Below are 19,499 nucleotides of genomic sequence, written 5' to 3'. Positions count from 1 at the left end.
GACCTAAAGCCAAATAAGTAAGTCCTGTGTTAACCACAAACTGTGCCTTGGCTCATCTGAAAATAGTGGTGGGTACTTGTTGCCTGAGATTTTGAAATTCCTTGAATTCTGCAAAATATTTCATCTGCTTAAATCATCCCCTTTATTCATTTAAATATTCATGGTAATAAGACAGCTACAGTGGGGGGAGAAAAAAACACAAAACCAAGAAACCTAAAAGTGGAGTTGGTATGCGAGGATATTAATGGACACTGAACTGGAGGCTCTAACTGCAAAGCTGTGTGTTCCTTCATTTGTCCTTTATTGGTTGGTTTTATTTCATAAGATGTATTGACATGCTTGAATGGGACAGGATTTTTGCTTCCAGAGACTGTGCCATCAGCCTGTTGTTTAGAGATTTTTCCTTGTATGCCCCAAACTGATCTAATTGTAACCTTAACCTTGCAAAAAATGACATTAAAGCAGAAGAGCTGTCTTGCTGAAGCACCGTGGCTTTTCCTGCTTCTGCACCAGCTGAAGTGTTTGCTCAGTTGCAGAACACAAAGGCGAATGTATTTCTCAAAAGCCAAGCCAATAAAGGGATTGTAACCTTGAGTGACTCTTTGCAGTTGTAGTCACATGTGTTTTGATTAACTGCAACACCAACACAGTATACAAACAAAGCAATTCTGCAGGTACTTGCAATTAACAGACTTTATAACCAACGTTAGATCTAACTCTCCCCTGTTGACTCCTGCTACAGCAAGAGAGACACCTTCGGTGTACAGAGGCTCCAAAAAACTTTCATTATCTACATTTTGCACAGTCCTGCAACAGCAAATGATAGATATATTATACTGCAAATTAAAAACAAAGACAGGAAGCTGGCAGGATGGTGGTTTCTGACTGACCCAGACCTCTTCTTGTCATTCATAAAACACGGGTTTGTGATTGACTCTCACAAATCACTTCCTGCTATCCCCACGCCTCATCGCCACCGCGGGCAGCGAGCAGCTGGAGCTGCTGAGTGCCCTGCTTGTGGCAGCGCCCCGCCGCTCTGAGTGTGGTGCTGAGTGTGCTTCAGAAGTGGTGCAGAGCCTCAGTCACTCGCCTTGCAGGGGCTTGGGGGTGGGCACACCTTCAGGTTTTGTTTTTTTTGCTGCTATAATTAAAAAATATATATTTAAAATACTGGTAATGGGTGCAAACTGATGGCAAGGCGTGTTTTGCTTAGATACAGACATAAATGTTTTTGTAAAATTGTAGGGGTTTGGGGATGTGCTAATTTATTTTCACAGCCAAATGAGAAATTTTGATTTTTTTAAAAAAAACAACAACTAATTTTGAAAAGAAAGGCTCTTCAGGTAGCTCAGTTCCCTATGCTCCGGTCATTTGTCATCATTAATGTTTACTGAGCAGCATTAAGTGTACTTCAGTAAACACTTCTTAACCCTTTGCTCTTCCTCCCTGCAACAAGCACGGGCCTGGGGAGGTGGCAGCAGAGGGAATCCCACGAGGCACGAGAGCACCCTGATGGGACGCGGCAGGAGTCCATCGGCCTCGGTGCCGTTCCTCTGACTGTAGTCAGCGGCGGTATGGGGTTGGACTTGACATGCTCTCCTTGTGTGCCCTTGCAGCTGGTAGCAGTGAAGGTTTTCGAGCTTCCTAGCAATGATTTCACCCGTAGCTCCCTCAGAACTCTTGGGTGAACAGGTCCTGACGGCTGGATTAGCTTTAAGCTCCCTTGCTGGTGATTCAGTGGCTGATGTCCAGAGCAAGTGTCCCTGGTGCAGTAAAACGCCTATGTTAGTGAACACCTTTATTTTTTTTCCAATAATCTTACATCTTTTGAATGCCCCATGGTGTTTGGCTGGTGTTGTAGGGCCACAGCCATTAGCTGTCAGGCCAGCAGCGCAAGCCTCAGGCTTGGGGCCCGGCCTCGCCTCGCGGCTGCCCTGTGTGGCTGTGGGGGCGGATTTGCAGGTTAGAGCAGGACTTGGAGGCTCCGTTTCCAGTTGGCCCGAGTCCTGCTGCACTCATCCAGCAATCGCGGATCGGTGGGGCCGTACCGGCACAGACAAGCCAGCCGAGCAGCAGCTTTCTGGCCGTGTTCCCCCACCGCAGGTGCCCCGAGTCGCGGCTGCGGGCCGAGCACGCGGCCTCTGCGCGTCCTGTCGGAGCGCGTCAGGGCAGGAGGAATTGCTAAAGCTACAAATTACTTGTATTCTTTTGCTGAGGGGAACGTGTGTAACAAAGCAATTGAACTGTCTCTTCAGGAAAACGTAGATTGTAAAAGCAGACTTAATTTTGTCCTTCACTTTTGTACCAAGGAGCCGATTTCTGAAACCATTTCCCAGCTCGCAACACATCTCTAGGCATTAAAATGTGGTGAATTTGCTTGTCATTACCAATATTTTCCTGGACTGAAGCTATTGAAACAAAGTAGTCTGTCTTTTTTTTTTTTTTTTTTTTAACCTTCAATCTTGCTTCTAACAGAAGTACCTCTCTCTTTCTTGGTCAAATATAAAAATGATGATAATTTCAAATATTGCTTTAGAATAATTGCTTTCCTTCTTCTTTTGTATGACAACAGAAGCTCAGCCTGATCTTAAATCAGATGCTGGCAGGCAGAGGGCTCTTGACAGCCCTGCAAAATCCTTTAGTTACAAGTCGGCTTTAGCCAATTCTTTATTTGTAAATGACAATTTTCTACAGAAAAATATATGCTTGGACTTCAATTTCGGAGTCCTAGATTGCAGCCAGGAAAAAATAATTGAATTTTTACACCTTTTTCTTCTTTTCTTCCTAACTTAAAAAAAAATATAAAGTGAAGCTCTGTAAAGCATGGTTAGGGGGCTGATTGAGGGAAGTATCTACCCTGGTTAATTTGAATGGCGGCGGAGACGGGAGTGATGTTTAATTTGTTCTGCGCTGAGAGAATTTGGGGCAACTCCAAGCTTTTTGTTCAGTGCCTCAGCTCCGTGAAGGCTTCGTCGGTAGCCGTGCACCCCAGCTTGTCACTATGGCTCCAGTCACATCACAAAGCCCAGCTGGGCCAGCGCCAGTTTGGGCAGCAGCGCTGCTCCTGGCAGCCCGCGCTGATGGGGCTGCAGAGCCCGGCAGTGACCTGCAGGCAGCCCCATGCATCTCCGTCACTGTCATAAAGTGCATCTCATCTGTACTAAAAATAAAAAGGTAAGAGAGGGAAGCAGACCTAACCTCTGCATTGAGCAGCTGCAGCAGTGGCGTCCCCGGCTGGCTGCCCGGTGTCCTTCCCTTTTCGCGGGTTCAGAATTTGCTGGCTGTTGTTCAGCCAAGCCGATCCTGCTGCTGGTGTTACGGGGTGTTTTTTCCCTTTCAGTCTTTACAAGTTGGCTTCTTCAGCCACTTTCTTTCACACAGGAAACAAAATCAAGCGTTTTAATGTATGAATTTCTTATTGACATGTTTGTTGGTTTCTTGAGATAACACGTGGTGTTAACTTCAAAACATCCGTCCAAGGTGCAGTAGGCTGCTACGTGGCTGTTGCCTCCAGCTGGAAGGCTTTCCCCTGGGTCCAGGCATACAGGGATGGTGCCTGGCCCTTTGGAGCGTGTTGAGAGCATTGTCCTGGATCTGCATTCAATGTAAGGTGGCCCACAGGGCACAGAGGCTGTTTGGGATTAGCCCACCAGTGGCCCCAGCTTCCCTGCTGCTGTTCTGTAGGTTCGGGTCCCTGGGCTGGGTCCTGTCCATCTTAAAGGGTTATGGATAACGAGCCATCCGAAAGGACGTGCTCTGTAGGGAGTCCAGCATCATCCCTTCACGTTGTGTTTGGGTGGGGAGGGTCAGCGAGAAGAGCTGGGTGCTCAGCTGGGGTCTGGGGTAACACTTGGGGCAGGGCGATCTGCGGGGCCTGATCCAGCCCCTGCGTGGTGGTGACACCGCACGTTTCTGGAGCGCTGTCTGTGGCAGCTAGAGCACTGTGTCAGTGGCTCGTGCTGTCTCACCTCATGTGATTAGTTTTAAAGTGACTGTACCAAGTTCCTTTTAAACTGGCTTATGGAAACTTAATAACACAGAGCTTCAATTTGGTGTAATTGCCTTTTGCCAGCCAAGGAGCAAGCACTTTGTCTTTAGGAAAGAAGGGGGGAAAATGGCATGCATTTTTGTGACGGTAGCTATCAGGATATGACACTTGGAATCCTTTTTCACTTATATTTGCATTGAGAAGCACAATAAAAATCATTTATTAAAAAAAAATATCCGGGGGCTAGAGTTGTTATTGAGTGCCTTTACTCAGCCATTTCTCAAATAAAAACAAAACAAGACAAAGAAAAAAGAAGTATCTAATCAAATAGAATCTGAATTGCTTTTGTAGAGAAATATTCTCATTAACTGGGCTAGGGATGGCATCTGACGAATATTTCTTTTTTTCCACATATTGTTTGAAATAATCTGGTTAAACCATATGCTTGTCTTGTAATTTCTTGCAGATGGTCACAAGAACAAAGAAAATATTTGTAGGTGGATTATCGGCTAATACAGTAGTGGAAGACGTAAAGCAATACTTTGAACAGTTTGGCAAGGTAAGTTCCTGCCCAAATGAGCACTGCATATTTTGAATTCTTTTTTTTTTCCTTTCTTTTTAAAGTGTGTTTTGAAAAAAAAAAAAAAAAAAGCGCAGTGAGGCCTGTGCTCAAAGGAGGGCCAAATTTTCTGCCTTTCAATATAATTTCTCAAAGCCTATTTAAATTGGTTCTGGAATTCCTTTTGTTTGTTGCATATGAATGTGTACAGCATTGCCAACACTGTTTACCTTTATTAAAAAAAAATCATTGAGAGTTGAATTTGCATATGTTCAGGAAGAATTTGACCCTTAGCTGAATGATTACACAGTTGTCTACTCCATAAAATCAGCCTTCTGTTTACCCTGATTCCAGTAGCTAAAAGAGCATATAGAGGTATTTGAGAGAGCTCATTAAGTTGTGGAAATGCCTGAAGGAACCATGTGAATAGCAAGAGTAATATGGAAGTCACTGGAATATCCTTTTCAATTCTTATTAAAAAAACTCTTAAGCAACATCCTTCTGGAAGTATATGTAGAATTATGAAATCACTAAAAACAAAAAACCAAACCAAAACAAACAGAAGTTCCTGTTGGAAGGGTTTAGTACTGTTGGAAGGAAACCTGAACCTTGCCAGAATATTCTTTTCAGCAGTGGAACAGCTCAAACTCCACAGTCCAGGCTCCAGCTGGAGTTTGGTGCCACCCACTTCCATGGGGTGCCATGTCCTCAAAGTGTTTCAGGACTGGGCTCTGTCACGTCAAAGTCCCTCTGGGCACTTTGCATCCCCAAGGCTTCTGGATGCCTGTTCACCTTCCAACAAGGTGAAGAGTTTGCACGTGGAGACTCCTGTAAGCCCCCTCCCTGCAGAGGCAGTAGACCCAGAACCACGGCTGTGGTGGCATAATGAGCTGTAGGTTGGTGTACTGGGGTGAGCTGATCCTCTGGAGTCAGGGCAGGACAGAGCACTTCTGTTCCTGGAGGCACAGAGCCCGAGGCCCCAGTGGGCACTGAACCTTTGGTGTTGCACGCAGCTCTGTTCCCGTCTTTTGGAGTGCATCAGCTGATGATTTAAATGCATGATTGCATGAGGACACAGCAGGCTGTCCCAAAGCAAAGCAGCTCCCATTCCTTGTAGTTAGTTTATATTTCTTTTATCTGGCTCTGAAATGCCTTGGCCATGCAGTATTTTGTTGAGGGCTGAGGAGGGGAGTTTATAAACTGTTCCTGTGCTGGATTGATGGTTGTTTTGCAAGCCATTCATTTTATTTTCAATAATAATCTTCGATTCCGGCAGGATGTTTACAGCCTGCTGAGCCTTTTATTAAAGGATTACATGAGCTTTTGGATGTTTCTTGTGTAGTTACTTCTAATTGCAGAACTCCTCTAACCTGTATTTTTGAAGTTAATAATAGTTTCAATATAAGTGCTTTGCATATTGTCTGGATGCTCTCTTAATATAGCCTTTTTAATTTCACCATCTGGTAGTTTCATGTTTGCAGTTTTACAGTCCCTGAGAATGCAGACAACTGGGCTGCGTTTTTCAGTAGACTTGTGGTTCTGGATGCTTCAGTTCCTGCTTTTGTGATTTGTCTTTCTTGAGACAGCTTAAAGAGGTCAGACTTTCAATCGGCAGTGCTTTTGGAAAATGACATACTTTTTCAAGTGTCGTAAATTGAGGGCTAAAAAATAAGGGGGCTGAAAATAATTGTGCAAGTTGTAACCAAAGCTGTAGCCCTACCTCTAGCAGGAGAGATGAGGTATGTCCTGCTGAGGCTGTGTGGTCCAGTTGCTGGAGCTCAGCGACTGTAGGAGCTGGGGCTCACAGAGCTTGCCCCTGTGCTACCACATGGCAGTTTCCAGTTTCATCCCAGTTCCATGCTGCTGTATACTAGTTTGTGAAAAGGAGCTGAGATTGAAGGCAGTGGCATTTTGGAGGAGAGGCTTTTTGGCTGTGTTGCTGTGTTTCAACCTTGTGTGCAGGCATTCAAGTGCTCTCTGCTGTAGTTTGTCAGCTGAGACTGGTTTGAGGGATGTTTTAAGGTGATGGTCTGGTTGTGAGGAGGTGCCTAGGGTTTAATACCCTTAGGAATCGTGGACTTGTGGTCCAGCAAAGTCAGAAGTCTCATTAGCCCAGTGCAGTGGGTGGGATTCTGATTCAGGTACAGTGACCCAGGACTGGGCCTGCGGGACTGTGTAGGAGCTGTTTCCTTCTCCATGTCTGTTCCCCTTCCCGACCTTTCCTTGACTTGCTGGGTTAGGCTGCAGGCTGGTTGTGGCAGACTGATGACACATCTGCACACTGCTTAGCACACAAGCCTCACTCTCCCATCAAGCCATTACAATGCAAACAATGCATCAGGATCGATTGGCAAGGTTTGCGTTTGCTTAGCACTTTCTTAAAATAAAGACAATTGCATTACATAATTAACGTGTAGAGGAGCCGCCCACATTTGATAAGAACATCTCAGGTGACTTCCTCTTTGAAATGCTGAGCTTATGGATTGGTGTGGAAAAAATTGCTTAACTGCTGCTGTGCTTCTTGAAATCCTGTTTGTACTTGCTGCAGAGAAGAGCTTTGCAACCAGGGGAGGTCGTTTTGGTAACTTGAGGTAGCTCTTGAAATACTCTGCGTGGTTATCAGCTCTGGGGCCAAGCTGACTCACTAATTTAACTGGAGTTGGCAGGAAGGGCCCTAAAGTGTTGAATTTGAAACCGCTTCCTTTTGAAAAGTAAATGTCAGAACCTTTCTCTCCAGTAAAAAGAAAACTGCATTTAATAAACCCTCTTCCCTGACTTCACCAGTGAAAATGCCTGCCAGCTAGAACACCAAAATATGTGGTAATGATAACTCCTGAGACTTTTATTGTGAAGTTTCTGATACGATTGTTTTTTCTTTCTGTAAGGCCGAGATACGTGAGAATCCTCGCTTTCAATCAGCGAGGAAGGGAAGTCCCTTACTGCTGTAAGCTGTGGAGGAAGACTGGGAAAAATTACCTGAGTTAAAACCAAGAGGCTTAACAGAAGGAGTGCGGAACAGTGTAATTAAAAGCCTTGTGACTGCTGAACGCTTAGGGTTGGTAATGCTGAGCATGTGGGGCACACAGGCATTGTAGCTCTCAGCCCCTCTGCAGGAGGAGAGGAGGGGGCCGGGGCCTGGGGGAGCCGCGGGGATGTGCTGGGCCCTGGAGGAGGGCGGCCTGCCTGGGAGGGTGCTCGGCGCTGCGGCCATTTCGGGGGGCTCGGGGAGCAAGGTGCGGCTGAGGGCGTGAGGAGGCTGAGCCAGCAAAGCAGCACTTGGAACAAGTAACCCTTTCAAATCAGAGTGAAACAGTTGCTTCTGTGATCCCCTATTACTTCAGTCAGAGGTGTTTCAGACATTTTGGCAAACGTAATGCATTCGCTGGCTGCGTTAACTAATCCAGGGTCCTCAGCGTTGCTGGTGTGTGAAAAGCTGTCTGTTACGACCCAGTTTGAAAATGAGCGTAAATGAGAGGGTGCAGGATGGCTGGCGGTGGCAGTGCTGGGGCTGCCAACCTGCCTGTGTTATGGCTTTCTGAAAGCGTAACCAAACGGTGTGCTCTGAGGTTGGGACATGTCGGAGCGTTTAAGGCTTCTGGTATCAGTAAAAAGTAATGTAACAGCCTCCGAAAGCCTCACCCAGAGGACTGTGACCAGCAGAAGGCCCCTCGGCACCAGTGAAATGCCCTCTGTCAGGACGGGCACATTCTGCACCTTTTGAGCTGCAGGTGGGTGATGATGAGGGCCTGGTTCGGTTCGGTTCCAGGTAACGCTCCCTGCTTAGGGCTCCTGTGAAAGTAATGTAGTCCTTATTCTGCGACTTGCAATTATACTTCACATGGCGAACTGTGTAATTAGTTTGGAAGACTTATGCCTAGTCATTGGTTTATCCTAATCGGCTTTGGCTTTTCCCAACAACAAAGTGAGCTTATTTTCCTAAGCTGAAACAACTCTGCTCCCTTTGTTCCTGTCTTTTATTGTCTCATTCCTTTCATTCTGTTTTACTGCCAAAGTTTTGTTTCATTAGGCCTACAAGTCATTTCCAATCCAGTGGGCTGCTACAATGAGGCCTTTATACCTCAGCTGCCCTGGTTCCCATGTCCCTTTGGTCAGGAGCCAGGCTTTGCTGTCTGACACCGCTTTAACCCCCTCGCTGCCCGCGCTGACGCCTGCCCCGGGGCAGCCACGTCGCATCGAGGCCTTGGTGTGGCGCGGGCCGGGCCCGCAGCGTGGCTCAGAGCCCACCTGAGCTCCGAGCACCGAGCGGCCGCTCGCTGGTGTGTGAGCGTGGTGGGGCTCTGGGAACACTTTTTGACCCCATTGCTGAAACAGAATTCTGTTTAAGTCTTCCTCCCAAAGCAGTGCAGTCAGTCTTGGTGGGAAGTCTTTGAAACCATGTGTTTCCAGCCCAGTGGGAACAGGGTTGTGTTATAGGTACGGTTCAGCTGTCTTGAACTATTTAGATCAGTCCAGATATGACTGTTCTGGTAGAAAAATCATGTTTTTCTGGCGTGGGAGGGAATCCATTTAATTTACACTTTTTTGAAATAGAATAGTGGTTTTTAAAGAAGATGTGTGAAATATTTTTGTGGATTATTTTACATACTGTTACTTTAAACTGCTAGAAAAGCAGTGTTAGTGTTGGTGGCTCCAGCTGTTTCACTTGCTCTCAGAGATTTGAAGTGGGTGCATTTGCTGTGTTTTCTTTAACAGCAATCCTAAAGTGACTTGTGGGGAAGAGGGCAGTGGCATTTGCTTTTTATTTTAAAATTTCAAATGAAATTGGAACGGAGATGTATGCATTAATCTTGTTTTCTGTTCTGACTTGCCACGAGGTCCCTCAGACAAATTGTAGGCATGCTTCAACTTTGCTGGGAATATGTTGTTTCCTCACAAATGGATTTAAGATTTGGAGAATTTGAAACAAGACAGGATTTCTGAATTATCTCTCTGGATCTGAAATGTTTTATACAGTTGCTTGTTATTTCCTGTGAGACGCAGAACAGACCAGGGGAATAATAATTTCTAGCTTCTGATGTTGTGTTTTTCTGCAAAACTGCCATGCTTTTGAAAGATTGTAATTTTTTTAATCTCTACCTTCTGTAGCCATGGCTTACGTTCTGGTTGCAGTTAACCAGGAGCAGTAGCCAAGAGGAGAGCCGTTCCTAGCCCTGTCCCTGCCCCAGGCCTTCCTTAGCAGAGCCGTGGTGCTGGGTGCAAGAAAAGTAAAGCTCAAAGCAGCGAGGCTGCAAATAGTAAAACGTGAGGATGAGAATGTTCTCCTTCTGTTGTACAGCATTGTACGTTATAACAAAGAGAGCAACACAAGTAAAAGACTGGTTTAACCTTTGAAAAAATAATCTGCTTTGAGTAATAGACAAAGTCCCTCTCCTTTATGTATTTAACTGTGCCGGGAGGGGGAGAGGGAAGGAGGTGTGATCCACACAGAGGATTTTAGCCTAATCAGGTGGTTTACATAACTTGCTTCCTACATGCTTTTCTCTCAGACAGCTGTGAAAATATAAATCAAGAAAACATGAGAGAAAACTCCTCCTTGTTTGGCAAGGCTGTCTGGGTGTGAACGAGTTAATGCGCTGTTGGAGTATTAAGCACTCCGGTGGTTTACTTTTCCCTGAGACCTTGAGTATGGCCTCTGAAGATGTTATTACAATGGAGTTGTTAGCATGAGAAAAGGTGGTTTGCTCGCCATGGGTTCATTTCAGGGGGGCTTGGAAGTCTGTGGAGCTGGAGCTAAGGCCAGAGTCAGGAGGTGCAAGGAATTTTGCTTGTCTGAAAGTGAAAGCTTAGTTAATTCAGACTCGACGTACAGTTTGAATTGTATTGTTACATCCATTGGACACTGATGTGTAGATTTAATGTTCAGTGGGATCCAGGGATGGGCATTCTAAAAGTATTTGCTTTGCAGGAAAGTAATGTTTTGATTTGACAAGGTGTTAGCCTCTCACATTTTCATTACTGTATTTCCAGATTCAATATTTGTGAATGGGTGATGTTTTCTGAAATGTAAGGACAGATCTGGACTGTTATTTACATTCTCAGCTGTAATAGCCTGAGTTTTGGAACATTTTAATAAGCTGTAAACCAGAATGCGTTGGCTTTATTTTCAGCTGCCGCTAATGGCACTGTTCTCTTCGGAGCGAACCTGAGCTCTGGGTCCGGTGATGAATAGCTCTGAGGTCCTTCCATTCTTCTTTCTATCAAAGTTAACCTAGGTGTACTTTGGGAGAAGTTGCTTAATTTGATTCATTGCAACTCCCTAAAACAGAACGAGCAGCAGACAAACACGTCATTGTTTGCAGCCCTTGATAAGTTTGGAACAATGCAGAACACAATCTGTGCAGGCTGTTCTGTTACAGCACTGCAGAGCAGCACTCAGCCTTGCTCGGGCTGCTGCCTCTGCCCTTCGCAGAGGCTTTAAAGTCCCAGTGTTCGTGGATTTCCTAATTTGAGTGTTACGTCCACAATGCTATAAAGGATAATGAATATTCCTTTAAATTTTTTGCTTTGGCATGTCACAAAGGGATCTGGGATATAGTGGTCCCTCGTGGCCTAAGCACTTTTTATTATTTCTGCTCCCCTCCTACGCATGCTCTTTTTTTTTTTTTTTTTTTTTAATGAATCAAGAAACTTGATCGTTACTTAAAAAGAAGTCAGTGTTTTCATTCTGTCAATGAAAAGTTGTACACAGGAAGTCAGTTTTTAGGTGGTCTCTAATAAGACGTGCTTTGTGGAAGTGGTTTTGTTATAAATTAGATGTTGGTTTCTACCTGGATTTTATGAAAAGAGGAAATGTTAAGGCAGGATTTGTGGGCACAGCAGCTGTATCAGAACACAGCAGAAGTTTAAAGCACAATTTTATTTCCTTTTTACTCCGGTTAAATGAAACGGCAAGGAAGCTTTTGTGCCGCAGCACTGTAACCCGTGTGAGATTAGGTAATTGTGGTGGAGAGTCAGGGCCCCGAACATCTGTCTTCGGTTTCCCACTGTGCCACCCACTTGCAGTCTGACTTTGGGCAAGCTGTTTTATCTTGCCTTACATTTCCTTGCCTTTCTTACTTAGTAAGCTCTGAAGGGCATGGGAAATGTAAATATGCCAACACTCATGTCACTCGCAGCCTTCAGCCGTGTGGACTCGGTGTGGACTGGGAGGAACGCCCTGGTAGCAGTAGGAAGGGGCTGAGGCCGAGCTCTGTGCCGGCGGTACCGGAGCTGGCGCAGTGTCCGTGCCTGACAGCTGCTGCAGGTACGTGGGGCGGCTCTGCTGGAGCAGCAGTGCAAGCAGCCCGGCTCCCCCGAGCTGTAAGGCAAGGCCTGCATCCTCTGCTGAAAACATGGTTTTAAAGACAAGAAGACAACCCTGTTATGTCTTTTTTTTTCCCCCCCATAAAGGCATGGCTGGTGCATTATGTTGTTCCTTGCATACTTCAGTAATAATAGGGGAGCAGTTTTGATCCTGAGCTTGCAGGGCATGGTTCCACTGGTGACCCAGAAACATACCGAGAGTCCAAATGAAATCCGTGATTAATCAGGGATGGAGCCTGGCGGAAGGAAGTTGTAAGAAAATACTCGTTAACTCCTCCAGCGTGCACGTGAATGCTTGTTTGCAGTGAGTAGATACCAATTTTGCAACCAAATCAAACCCATAAAGTTACCCTGTATCTTTCCTGAGACCCCACGAAAGTTGATTTTTCATCCTTTCCTCTTTTGTCTTACAAAAGCCTGATACAATATGCCTAACAAGTTTAACTAATCATGTTTGATAACCTATTCAAATTATCCCTGCGGTGGTCTTGGATTCATCCGCAGTGTGGATGAGTGGGGCTGTAGATGCAGGCCTCCTTTGGAAGGAAATGTTTGTTTTCATTGTGCTCGGGTAGCATCTCGAAGCCCTGCTCACGGAGCAGGGCCCATGGGGTTGGCCACTATGCAAAAAGACAACAGCAAGATGAACTCTGCCCCAGCCAGCTGCATCTAAAGCAGGAGAGAGTGGTGTTAAACTGCTGCAGTAGGAGTGATGTAAGATATTTGGTAGGTGTTTCTAACATACGCTGTGAAATTGCATCAGGTTCTGGTGTGGTACTTGGCTTGAAGTGCAGCCTCTCGGACTCTCTGAGAAGGTGTTTCTGAAGGTAGACACTGCTCCTAGCATCGGTGGAACTGATGGCCTGGCTCCAGAACATGACTTCTGGGGGTGCCAAAGCTTTGCCTTGGGAAAACTTGTGTTTTAACATCAGTTCACTGAAGGAAATGTAGCAGCAGTTATTTGAAAATATGGTGTAACTGAAGCTTGCACTACACTGCCCACAAACATGGGGTAGGTTCATGAGCCGAAGTGAGTTAGTTAAAACATGGATCAGACAGCAAGTGTTTGAGCCTTGTCATACTGCACAACAAATCGATACTGAGTGATGCGATGCGAAATGGGAGATTTTTTTTAAATGCAGCTTTAAGGCTGCGTGCCTCAGAAAAAGGCTTTCAAAAGTACCTATGAGGAACTTCTTACAGGTTGTTCCAACTGTGGAAGGAGCTCATGTTGCTGATGGAGGTAACGATGTGTTTTTCACCTGGAAACGAGGGGCTGTAATCCCTCCCCTGGGAGCGTTCAGCAGGCTGGGAGCAGGCAGGGCCCCGGGGTGCCAGCCCTGCGGTGGTCCCGGCCCCATCGTGCACCCTGTGCTAAGTGCTAGGACTTGTTATTTTTCTGATGGAAAATGGGGTTTAAGTGGGGGATTTTGTGCTGAGCCTTCTGGTCCTTGTTTTGTTTGTATTCTTGTTCTTTTTAAAATGTATTTCAATGATTTCCCATCACAGTGGTAAACAAATAAATAAATAACCAAGATTTTTCAGTCTGTCCTAGAAGTGAAATAACAGAATTGTGTTCACACGTGCAGTACTGAGGTATTGCTGGTTTAATTAAACTCATGCTAATTCTGGAGAGGTAGAAGACGAAATTCATTTGATGTCCATTTTACATATGTTTGACTCTAAGGGAATTTGGTATTTGTTTTTCTAGGGAAAAATGTGGCTGGCCGTATTTTGGTAGCAGTGGAGTAGTAACCAGGTATCGGTGGGTTGATTAACTCGAGTCCTATCAATGATCATACAGTACGGTGTAACAATATGTGCCAGTCCTGTGAGAGATGTGTGTATTTATACTGCGTGATGCAGTACGTGTATTTATAAATACATCTTTGGAATTGGGGACAAGGGCAAAGTAGCTCAAATGAAGAGCCAATTAAGATAATCTAAGCAGAATGAGGATTAGCTCGCTCTTAATCTGAAGGATACCTAAAATGCATGTGGCCAGTTTAGATCAAACAAACGTTTGTCTCCGTCAGGGACATTCACAAGAGCTTTTGGGTGAATTGGAATTCAGAATGGTGTTTTTAGTTTATTGTCCAGGGCAAAATGTTTTTGAAATAGCGCTCTGGGCTCTGACGGGTGCTGCTGGCAGGATGTATCACAGGCTCTTTGCTCTCCTGTCCTCGTGTGGAGGTTTGAAGAGAATTAGGATACACCATAATGAAATGATTGCTCATATAAAATGAGTTCGCATTTGCAGTTTTTGTTTTCACAGAAAGCTGAAAACACCAGCAAGTCTGTCGGAGTTCTGCGTCTTTTGTTTTTAACACGGTTGCAGTGCCCATCCTGACCTTTGCTGTTACTCCTGATACTGCAAAAGGGAGCTCTCAAACGAGCCGGTAACACGTTCGCGTGCCACCAGGTGGTAGTGGCAGTGAGATTACATAAATCCGAGCAAACACGAGCGTGTCTCAGATCTATTTGAACGCCAGCGTTACAAACTGTGGGCCCCCGACGTGGGTCAGCGCGTTGCAGCGGCTGTGGGGCGGGCAGGCGGGCAGCAGACCCCGCCGCGGCGATGCCCCGTGCCTGGGGACGCGGCTCTGCGAGCGGTGGCTTTCCGAGGGAAGGTCCCCGCGCTGACTCCGTTGCTCTGCCGAGCGCTTCAGCGGGTTCAGATTGGTGCCGTGTTAATTGCCAGGACGGGAGGGTGGGAGCAGATTTCACCAGGGGCAATGGAAGAGATCCAATGAATTTCCACTCTGTTTCCCTGCTTGGCAAACCAGCACTTACTGTCACTTTGCATAAATAGGTTTATTTCAGAGGGTCAGCCGTCACCACTCCCCCTCTTCCCCTCCCGGCCCACCCTCCCCTGAAGGATAGGAGGCCGACGAGCATTTAATTTCCCCAACAGCAGGTGCTTGTCATCCATCTGAAGATAGCTGCCAACATCTGGTGCAATTGCCTCAGCAAACGCAGTAACAAGGCGGCCTGCAGTTCAAACGCAGAGAGAGCATTGCCTCTTTAATGATAACAAGCTGTTGGCTTCCCCTCTGAGATGAATTCATCTCACAGATGTTTGTCTAGTTTTGGCAATCTTATCACTATAGCTTTGGTGATTATGCTCAACTGGAGACTATTACTATAAAAGAAGTTTGAACTTGTTCCATTTTTGCATTATTTATTTATTTATTCATTTATTTCTTTGCTTTCTGGATATAATTTGTATCAACAACTGTAATGTTGGTCCCATTACCCAAGTACCCTTACTTTTTTTTATTGCATCTGCTGAACAGTAGCTCGCTACTTGACATTCACCACTGGTGAATGTCTTTCAGCCACGCTGACATTTTTAACATTCCCCATCAACAGCTTTGTGGTTTGAACCCTCTATTTAACACTACATTTTCTGGGATTACTTGGCGCTCGTTCTGTCTGCTCTCTCTAATAACTGCAATATACTTCCTATTTCTACCGAGCACGAGTCGCCAAGAATATTCTGGATACTTGCTTTTGGACGGTAGTGCTCTGGTGACCTTGGCAGGGGTTTGTAATGAGAACATACGATCATCTTCATTCCTACATCTTGAACGTTTCCAGTCTCAGCGTGATTGTACGAACGGAGACCTGCAGGCGGAAGGCTTCGGCGCTTGTTTGCTATTGTTTGCTTTCCTAACGTGCCTTTTTTTGTTGTTTTGTTTTTAAGGAGACATTTTCCCCTGAGCGTGTGGAATTTAATTCTGGTAAATAGGGTCTATTTTTGGAAACATGCTTATGAATAGGTGACTCATGCCTGAATGAAGATGTGTCACTGTTGGTGGGGACACCACATATATAATTTCTTAGTCTATAAATAGATGTCTGTCCAAGTATTGGTGACATGGTGATGCTTCGCACCGACTCCTTAGCTGCAGAGCAGGTTCTGAGGAGTGTTTAGAGTGTCAGTCTCTCCTGCTAGAGCAATCATTTCTGCTGATGTTTAAGGAATCGACATCGATAGCTTTGTAAAATGCTGTAAGTACTTGAATTGGCACAGCAGAAATCAGGATTCAGGCACATTCTCAAACCACTATCGTGGGGTATATTTGTAGTGTTTCTCTCCATTTTACGGTTGGAGAAACTGAGTTGGGGAGTTCAGGTACTTGTCCAAGGCCATGGGTATCACCTGTAGGTCCCTGAAATTCAGAAACTCAGGTCTGCTCATTTCATGCATACCCTCATCTGTTGCCCGGGGAGATTTTAAGCTAAACCTTTGGAGCTACAGATCACCATGATCTTCAGATACAGGAAACAGCAGTTCCTTCTTCCCGTCCTCACTAATCCTAAGCTGGTTGCGTGTTGTTGATGTTTGCTCAACGCCATCTACCCACCACCACGGCACATATGGTTTAATGTCTTTCTCTTTTTTTCTGCTCCTGCTGTAGTTACAGTATTATTAAAAATCCATTAAATTTTAATGTACATCATAAAGTATGTGCTCCTGTGAATGTGAGCACAGATAATTATTTCTGATGAATAAACCAAAAGGACAAGTATGTAAGAAGTTCATCCTGCAGCTTTCAATTTTCATTATATACATCTCCTGCAGGGGCAATCGTTGTGATGTTGCAGCTGGTTGTTTCTCTGGCCTGGCTCTCCCTAGAGATGGTTGATGACAACGCAAATTTCAACTAGCAGAAGTGCCAGTGTTTTGTGGACCTATTTGTAGATAGATGGTTTACCAGGGAAAGTAACCCTCTGGAAGGTAGAGGACATGAAGAGCGCTGCAATGCCGAGCAACCTTCTCAGAGTTTCTGTTCATTACATATCGGCTTTGTGGAATCTGGAAAGTAACCCAATTATTTCTCATTAAAATAACCCAGAGTCTGGGAACAAGCAAGGTATCATTGCTAAAACACCACCAGGAAACTAGGGAAGCTCTTTTTGGTTTCCAGAGCCTGAAGTAGGCAAGGGAATCATTAAAAATAATGCATTACGGTGTCCATAAAGTTTCATGCAGTATGTAATAGTCCATAGGGGCCTCACCTAGTTTTCCATATATGATACATGTGTAATGGTTACAGCTTCTCATTAAGCTTCCCATAACACTGCATATACTTCTCTTTAACACCTCCTTCTGGCTTCACATTATTTGCCAAGCATTTCCTAATAAGCAGGAACTTAAATATTTGTTTTGCTTGCCTCTCATCCCCACCAGGCTACAGAAGTTGTTGCCCCCTCTTCTCTGTTGAACATCCTATTTGTGAATGTTCAGGACACAATCCAGTAGCCAAAAGGACGTTGCTAGGATTCTCCTGCTCGGGTTTTAAGAATCCCCTTGGTATTTCTTGTTTTGAGAGCATACCTGCACCTAGGGAATTAGCCTTGGTGTAGCCTCTAAGCTCTCGCAGGGACCTTGATCTTCACCAAGTGCCACTGCTGCCCCAAATCAGAAAGCACAACTAGCCCAGGGAGTCTGGAGATCACGCCAAGTCCCCGGTACCATAGATTTGTTTGCATGTGGGTGTTTTGTGTTAAAACTGCTCAGGTCTCAGTGGATCCTCTGCAGTCACTTGCTTGCTTTTTGGCCTGGCGGACACCTTGCTTTGCTAACGATGCAGGGTTCAGATAAGTTCGGACCAGAAGAGATGCTGGTTTGGGATAACATGGTCTGTGGTGAGTCCCTGAGTAAAGAGGACAGAGTGATGACTGTGCTGGGACCGAGGTTTAGGAGTTTGGCTTTGTGGACGTGGCACTGATTTGCTGTGTTACTGTGGTATCATTCAGATCCCCACCTGAAATCTGGGACTAATGGGGTGACTTTCCTACTGCTGCCTTAACTGCAGGCTTTTCCGAGAGGCAGTGAGCGTGTCTGCGTGCAGCACCTTGCCCTGACCTTGATCAAAGTCAGAGTGCTGCTGTGATACCAAATAATGACAAATAAATTCACCTTTGTACAGTTTAGTCTCGCAGGCTTTGTTCCTTCATCCCTGATCCTCCCTGTGAAGGATTTTGTTTACTTTTCCTGAAATGGAAGAGGCCCTGTTACAGGGTCCTCTTTCAAAAATAAACCTTTAAAAAGGAAAATAAAAGAAGGAACAAAAATCAGACCTCGTCTGATAAAACAGAGCAGATACTGATCTTGAGTTCAAGGCAACTTGAAACAGAGGTCTGTTTAAGTGCAACACAAACTCTTCCATTTCTGGATGGTTTGAGACCCCCCTCCTGTCCGTCCTGTACTTTCTGAAAACAAACAAACAAGAAAGAGAACTGCAGTAAAATTCTAGAAGTCGCAAATGCTGATGTGTTTTTCTTTTGCCGTTGCCTTCAGTTAGGTTTATGCTCAGAAGTTCACACAGTCAGTTAGGTGCTTTGGAAAACCTGTCTTTCATTTGACCTTCTGGCTGTTATTTTGACTTTAAGAAAGTAAGAATATCTTGTAAAGGCTGGGTTGGGTTACTTCCAAGCCCAGCAGCAGATTGTCCAGTTGGGGAAAGGGGAGGGAAGGAGAGGCAGTCTTGCCTGCTATCTCCGGGGGCCCTGGAGTTGTCGTCGCAGCCCCCCGCACGCTGTCCTCCCGCTGCCGGCGGCGCTTCGGGCGCGCAGCTCCGGCTGTCGGTCTGTCGTATTTATTTACTTACTGGTCTCTTGAAATTCCTTATTCCTGCGTGGAGCTTTGAAAGCCCGCCTGTCAAAATGGAAGTGAGCTATCAATAGTCAGCAACGTGGGAGTGAGCTGCTCTGGCTGTTTGTGAAATCTGGATTCATTTACTTGATGGACTCTTTAGGCTGCAATGACTCCAGAGGAGCCCATCGTGTCAAAAGAAAAGAGCTGTAGAGATTAAATACCCGGCAATCGTGAAAGCAAGTGAATCAACACAAACATCGCTCCGTCTTCGCGCTCTGCCTCCCTGGAATGTGACCTTGGCTTTGATGCTGCGGGCTCCCAGCATCAGTCAGAGCGGGCGCGCTGTCGGAGCCGCTGCCTGGCGCAGGGGAAGGGCGTCCCGCTGCTGCCCTGACCTTGTCTCCGTGCGGGACCCTGCCCGGCCCGGGCACAGGGAAGGGGGCTGGAGCGTCCCCTTCAGTGAGGAGCTCGCCTTGCTTCTCCTGCAGAGCAAGGATTGCGGTGGGTTCTTATTGCTGAAGCCCAAATCAGCAATCCGGATTGTATTGGGAGGAAGATGCCCTTTCCTTCCAATCACAGAACCACAGAGAGGCTCAGGTTGGAAGGATCGTGTAGGTCCAACACCCTTCTGTGGGCAGGGATGCAAAGCTTTGGTGTTGTTCAGGGTCTGGGAGCACCCTGCGTAGCATCCTCTGCTCTGCCGGGGGTAACCAGGGGAGGCTGACGGCGCCTTCGAGGCTCCATGGTGCTGGTGGCCGGGCTGAGCCAGAGGATAAGCTCAGCGCTCCCATTGCTGGAAACAGAGCTCGAGAATAGACCCGTGAGTGGCCGTGGCATGACAAGCGAACAGGTCATGCGTGGGAACACACAAATTGCAGTCAGGGTGGGTTTCTTCAGGCCCTGACGCCGCAGTGTTGGGAGCTGCCTGGTGCAAGGCGTGAGGCTTCATAGCCTGCGTTAGTGCTCAAACAGGCCTCGAGTCCCTTTCACTCAAATGCCCTACTGACACCGGTGGGCTCATC

The 19,499-nt window shown here is 46.0% G+C and overlaps 1 protein-coding gene across 10 annotated transcripts in view; it reads left to right on the top strand.

Annotated features, from left to right (window-relative positions):
• Positions 1-19,499, top strand: part of MSI2 (musashi RNA binding protein 2) — a 224,535-nt gene that overhangs the window by 70,924 nt on the left and 134,112 nt on the right. For all 10 annotated transcript variants that reach the window (XR_014619051.1, XM_084299764.1, XM_084299765.1 and 7 more), the window contains exon 6: positions 4,455-4,547. Coding sequence is in view for 9 of the 10 variants with exons in the window: in XM_084299764.1 (XP_084155890.1) it covers positions 4,455-4,547 (93 nt within the window). In the remaining variant the exon portion in view is untranslated. The remainder of the gene's footprint in view (positions 1-4,454; positions 4,548-19,499) is intronic.

The sequence above is a fragment of the Netta rufina genome (genome assembly GCF_964035555.1).
Source record: "Netta rufina genome assembly, chromosome: 21".
NCBI lineage: Eukaryota > Metazoa > Chordata > Aves > Anseriformes > Anatidae > Netta > Netta rufina.
Note: the sequence above shows the minus strand (reverse complement) of the source record. Positions and strands in the feature narration are given on the sequence as shown.